Source organism: Halichoerus grypus, chromosome 5 (assembly GCF_964656455.1).
Source record: "Halichoerus grypus chromosome 5, mHalGry1.hap1.1, whole genome shotgun sequence".
NCBI classification, from domain to species: domain Eukaryota; kingdom Metazoa; phylum Chordata; class Mammalia; order Carnivora; family Phocidae; genus Halichoerus; species Halichoerus grypus.
This window is the reverse complement of record NC_135716.1, coordinates 37,986,047-37,992,046: the sequence shown is the minus strand read 5'-3', so window position 1 is coordinate 37,992,046 and position 6,000 is coordinate 37,986,047. Positions and strand designations below refer to the sequence as shown.

Here is a 6,000-nt window from a genome sequence, read left to right as displayed (position 1 = left end):
CACACAATCATGGTAGGTTCAATTCTGAGATCTTATTTGAAAAGTTCAAAATGCGTGGTGTTTTTATCTAGCGACCTCACTAAAGCACTCAGATCCACTAGTGCCAGACACATGCGTTACGTTTGCGGTTGCCCAGTGCAAGGATTGTCCTTATAACCAGCCATGGAATTTAAGTAAAGCAGTCTGGAGGGGTGTCGGGAAGGTTCATTTCAGTAACTGCTCTATTTATGTCCACAATATCGCTATTAAATTGGCAAGTATGAAGCAGCCTTGGGTGTGGCCGAGCGTATACAGTCACCATTCCTGGATGAGCTGTGTGCTTGGAAACAGGAGCGTAAAGAGGGTTCTTGGCTTCCAGGAATTTGGCTCAGGGTTTCAATCCATTTGAATCATGTCCACCATTACACCTGCTCCTTTTGGAGCCAAACCTGCACATTATCACCATTACTCTTCAATAACACTGAAATTGCAATAATCTATGAAATCTGTCCTTTCCTGTTCTTTCTCTGCCACAAAACAGAATTTCCAGGAGCTTGTGGGGGTGGGATGGGGGTGTTGAAAAATACATTCTGAGTCACCGCTTGAGAAGTTTTTATTGTATATTTTCCCCAAGCGATGCTCATAGTGAAAGTATTATGGGTATAGAATGAGCAAACACTTAAACTGAAAACAATCAGATGGGAAAGTCCTCTGCTTTAATGAGAGGTCACTAGTACTTATTTATGAAGCTATTATCAACTTGGACTGTGGGATTGGAGGGGCTCTTCCAATACAGGTAGTGACACAAAAGAATCACTGCTTTTTTTTTTTTTTTTTTAAGATTTTATTTATTTATTTGAGAGAGAGAGAGATAGCGAGAGAGAGCACGAGCGGGGAGGAGAGCCCGACATGGGGCTCGATCCCAGGACCCTGGGATCATGACCTGAGCCGAAGGTAGATGCTTAACCAACTGGGCAACCCAGGCGCCCCTGAACCTCTGCTTTCAAGAGAAACCTGGGCACCAATAACAAACTCATCGCTTCCATCTGTATTTTATATAAACAACAAGATCCTAATGTAAATATCAAGACATGGCTCCACAATCCCATAGTATTCTAGTTCGCCATGAATCATGAAGTGTCACCTTTTCAACTCCTGAACGCCCAAGGAGCAGGAAAGAAACTACACAGCAAGGGTAAAGGAATCTAGATCAGGGATTGGCAAACTACAGTCCTAGGGCTGACCACCTGTTTTTGTAAATAAAATTTTACTGGCATACAGCCATGCTCATTCATTTACACATTAGCTATGTTTGCTTTCATGCTAGAGTGACAGAGTTGAGTAGCTGCGACAGGCAACGTTGGCCCACAAACCCAAAAATGTTTACTCTCTGCGTCTTTACAGGAAAATTTTGCAGACCCCTCGTCTAGACAAATAGTCAAATGAGTCAGGTTGTTGGCTCCAGGTCCCCAGTCCACAATCCAAGAGAAGGACTGGGTTGGCTTTGGTTGTTGTCATGCACTTTGTAATTTAAAAAATCTTATGGGCCAGTACAACTAAAACTCCTATTCACCTTGCTTTGAAGAAAGAGTATGGAAAGTAAAATTAGGTCTCAGTATATTTTACATGTTGCCTGGACTTCTAAAGCATTGCTGGATTGCTGAAATGTGCATAAGTCAATGTCATTTCTCAAAACTTTTAAAAGAGGCAAATGTTGGCAACTTCTAAAGTATTGGCATCATGCTTGTGTCTGTGCAAAATTCGACAATGCTCAAAACCACGTGCTGTAGCTATAAATGTAGTCCTACTTCAAGTGAAACTCTTTAGTCTAAATATTTTCAGTCTTTGAAACCAGTTTTTAAGAGTCATCAGAAATCTGTAGTTTAAGACACCAGACGCATTTCTTAGCTGAGGCTTCCAGTGCCAACATGTTGGACCAATTCAGTAAAACATGCCATAAATTATATGACTGTTTTATTTGAATTAGGGGATACTTTCCACAATAGCAGGAATTCTTACTGGGAGTTCAAAAGCCAGACACAGGCTCTAGGTTATTATTCATACACTGGTGATGGATTCAAATCTTGCCTTTGTGGCCAGGTTTGGCCAGGAGTATAGGTTACGACAAAGAACAAAGCTAAAAGACCCAAAGCAGTTAAGATTGCAGTCTCAATAGCTCTGAGTTATACCACCTTTACAAATGCAAGACAACTGGCTGGAACAACCTTGGAATGGCATGTCAGAGGTGACCGGAAGCTTATGGAATATCATTCAGGATAGGGCTTCTTACCTGATGTTGCTTACAATGAAGGCTAGCTCTCTTCTTGTCATTTAAATATATTAGTAGATCATTGATAACACATGTGATTATGGACTCTATCTGCAAATGAATCTTAGTAGATATGTGACTAGTCGCAGCAGAAAAGCCATTCAGGTCCGGGAGCACATAACCTTCCTCTCTAGACTCAGGTTGGGTCACCTGGCTATGTCTACAGATTTAAATGGCTAAAATCCAATTCTCTACTCATAGCTCTACTCTTGCCTAGAAGAATTTATAAAGCTTGAGATAATAACTTGGGGGAGGAAATGGTGTGCTAGTGAAAATAACACTAAGAATTTAAATACAATTTTTGAGACTTGCGTCTACAGTTAAAACGTGTAACAAATCCACTAGGTAAGTCATGAGAACGATACGAATACCAGCATAGGGTATGAAGTTTTCAGTTTCAGCTCAAGTATAATCGGATCACATAGCTGAAGAAAATGTCCATCATTCTATATTTTCTGAAAAATTGGTCTTAATTCTTAAATTGCTTTCTTTATCTGAAAAAGTTCACCAGCCAAGGTATACACCATCACAGAATGCCACTTACAGACTCTCATTTTAAAGATACCCTTAATTTTCCAAAGGACAGTTAGAATAGGGCTCATTTTCAGAAAAAAAAAGATGATTCACTGTTCTAACTCAGGACTGGAAAGGTGATATCCTTACGGGGGAGGCTCATAAAAGACGTCGTAGGAGAAATGACTGCTCTCAAACTTTTGGTCCAGGAGTGAGGTTGGGGGGTGAACACGTCTCTCTGAAACAAAGCAGCTGACGCTCGAAGTTGTGTGGGAAGGGCGGCCTGTGTGTTCTGTGGCCAAATCGTGAATGCACATTTTTGTGTGACAGTCCTGCTTGGGGAGCCAGGCTCTCATTAAGTTCTAGCCGGTTCGATGTTCACGAGGGGGACGTCCAGGGTGTGGGGAACACTTCAAATTACATTTCGTGAGGACACAAGACTGTCAAAGCTTAGGAAGGCCCTGCTGTTAAAGGGCCGTGGAATGCTCGCGCGCGTCAGCACAAACTAGCTGTGGACACAAAGGGAGGTTTTTTAAAGGTGGTATCGAATAACAGGCCAGCAGCCGTTCCCTCTCGGTGGCTTAGACCTCTTTCTTCTCTCCACTTTGGCTCTTTGTTGAGTCACTTCCATCAGGCAAAGTTCCATAGGATAAGCCATTTGGATCTGGTTGTATTTTGTCCAACATTTGTTTCCCTGTGGAGATAACGATCACAAAAAATCTTTTGCGCTCTTAGAAAAGAATACGTCTTAATAATAATTTCCCCTCTCTTTAGGCCACATTTTATTCCTTTTTTTTTTTTTTTTTTTTTTAGTGCTCTGTGGTCACCCTCTGCACAGAAGAGATCAACGTCAGGAAGAAAAGGCCCTAGAACTCCGTGTCCCTTGTGGTGACCACACACTCTCCACAGGAGACAATGGTCTCCCCGCCACACAGGGCCTCCTGGGCTGGGCATGGAAACCGGGTAGGATCGGTCAAGAGATGAACATGAAGCATCCACTCATCTCCACACCTTCCATCCCAGTGTCCTTTCTCCTTTTCCGTGTTTGCTCTAATGCATGTAACAACAAAGAAAAGCAGATTCCATAGCAGCTTCTAAAAGCTGTTGCTGATCCTATGTATGGGGCTTTGTGAACTGAAAAATCGAGTCAAATGGTATTTTCTACCCAAGTGCCCCTAACCACACAAGTCATTCATAATGCACAACTTTGCCACGAATGCCAATCTTTGCCTTGAACACTCTTAGCTGGTAAGAGGGCCCAAGAGGGAGAGAGAACACGGAATTCCTTGGGTCATATTTTCTCAGTTGTAGGGACAAGGCTTTAATGGCTTTTGCTTCAAAGTCTGGGACCTAACAGAATGGTAGAGGAAGCTGTCAGAACATCATTACTTTGGTCTAGAAACCTGTAGGTTGCCCCAAATCCCTAGCAAAGCTGGACATATTGGGTGGGCAGGGGAGGAGGTGAGGACACAGCCCACCATTTGCTTTGTTCTGAACATCGCTTCTGCTGTCTACATGACGACAGTGAGTTATTTCCCAGTGAGAGCAGAGGACTGCAAAGATGGTGCATGTGAAGTGGATCGGGATGAAGAACGCAAGGGGGAGGGGGAGAAGCTCTCCCTGTTCAGGCGACGGTAAAGAACGTCCCTTTTGGCCCCACCATGCACAGGCCACTGCAGTCTTCACCAGGAATGATGGTCCTTGGCAGCCTAAGCTCCCATCCTTAGAAGTTCCTTCAAAGGCTCTCCGAGCAGCAGGGGACCCCTACTATAGCCATTCCCTACTTCTATCCCCACCCTTTTTCAGTTTAAGGGAACCCAAAAAAAGAAATTGGCAACATCCCCCAAATCAAGAAAATGGGGCCAGTTCTCTTATATCCCCAGTGTTCTGTGCAAAACCGACATTCAAATAAATGATTAGTAACACTGACAGTTAAAACATCACCTCTGGTTTCATGGTTAAATAGACATTTTCTTGGGTTATAAGAATTATGTTTTATATTAATCTTAACACCCCAAATAATACCGGCAACTACTAATTTATAAAGTTTTCCATCATAAATTAAAGAATATACTGTTTTACCAGGAATATTTCCAAAATCAATGTAAGATTGTGGCAGATGTTCCTTTTCTCGATTTCTTGTGATCAAAAGCACACCAAGGAATGACAGAAAACACCTGTAAGAACAATATTAATAAGGAACACAAGAACACTGAAACAACCCATGGTGTTAAATAACAGCTCCATAAGTCTACATGATGACATAAATTCCACTGGTTTTGTTTTTCCTGTTTCTCATGGTAAGCCTCCTAGAACTTGTCTTAATTGCTGCAGCCAATTATATTTTTCCCCAGAACCAAGACTTGGGCAGCTTCCAATAAATCTCTGCCCCAGGTTTTTACCATCTGGAGGCTAATTCCGGCTCTAAACCCTTTGGGTAGACACTAGGTCTCGTTTTCTACCCATGCATGCCCAGACCCATTACTGGCATGCAACACGAGCAAGTATATGTGTGTGTGTATATATATATATATATATATATATATATATATTTCTTTAATTTTCTAAGAAATCTAATTGTCCTTGGCCATAAGAATAGTCATAGTTTCCAGATCCTAGAAGTTTAGGCTTGCCCAAGTATCTTATGAAATTGAATTTTCAAGCTAGATGGTTTTCTACGCTGAAAATTAGCTGGGCTCAAGTCTGCATAATAATGGTCATGCAGAACACCGGAGCAAGAAACAGCTAAGCATTAATGGAGGGCCAGCTGGAACCAACAGAAGATCTTAGACATTGGTGATGTTCTGTCAAAGTTCTGCTCTCTGCTTGCAAGAATGTCAGCAATGATGCCAACTGAATTTCCAGGCAGGTTAAAGATGGGCACCCAGACACAGGAAAGGGATACTACCAATCTGATGTTAGTAGGTCCAAAGCTAATAATCTGCCCCAGACTTAACCTTTTATTCTAGAGAATCCTAGAGGCATCTGTGGTTCCTGAGTGAGTTCTAACCTAGAAATTTCCAAGAGCGAGATAGGTCTGATTTAGCACAGAAAGGTCATGGAGTAGCTCCAACAGCTGATGGCAGATTTATCTAGACCTTGGCTGGAACTGAAAATCCCCAGGTTCAGAACCCTCAGAGAGAGACCCAAATTACCAAGTCAAAGACACAGAGTCCTGT

At 42.2% G+C, this 6,000-nt stretch overlaps 1 protein-coding gene across 5 annotated transcripts in view; it reads right to left on the bottom strand.

The window, feature by feature from the left end:
• Positions 1-799: 799 nt before the first annotated feature.
• NIPAL2 (NIPA like domain containing 2) overlaps positions 800-6,000 on the bottom strand; it is a 74,521-nt gene continuing 69,320 nt past the window's right edge. For all 5 annotated transcript variants that reach the window (XM_078072185.1, XM_078072186.1, XM_078072187.1 and 2 more), the window contains 2 exons: positions 4,904-4,998; positions 800-3,515 (listed from right to left, as the gene is read on the bottom strand). In XM_078072185.1, the coding sequence (XP_077928311.1) occupies positions 3,403-3,515; positions 4,904-4,998 (208 nt within the window). In that variant the 3' untranslated portion in view covers positions 800-3,402. The remainder of the gene's footprint in view (positions 3,516-4,903; positions 4,999-6,000) is intronic.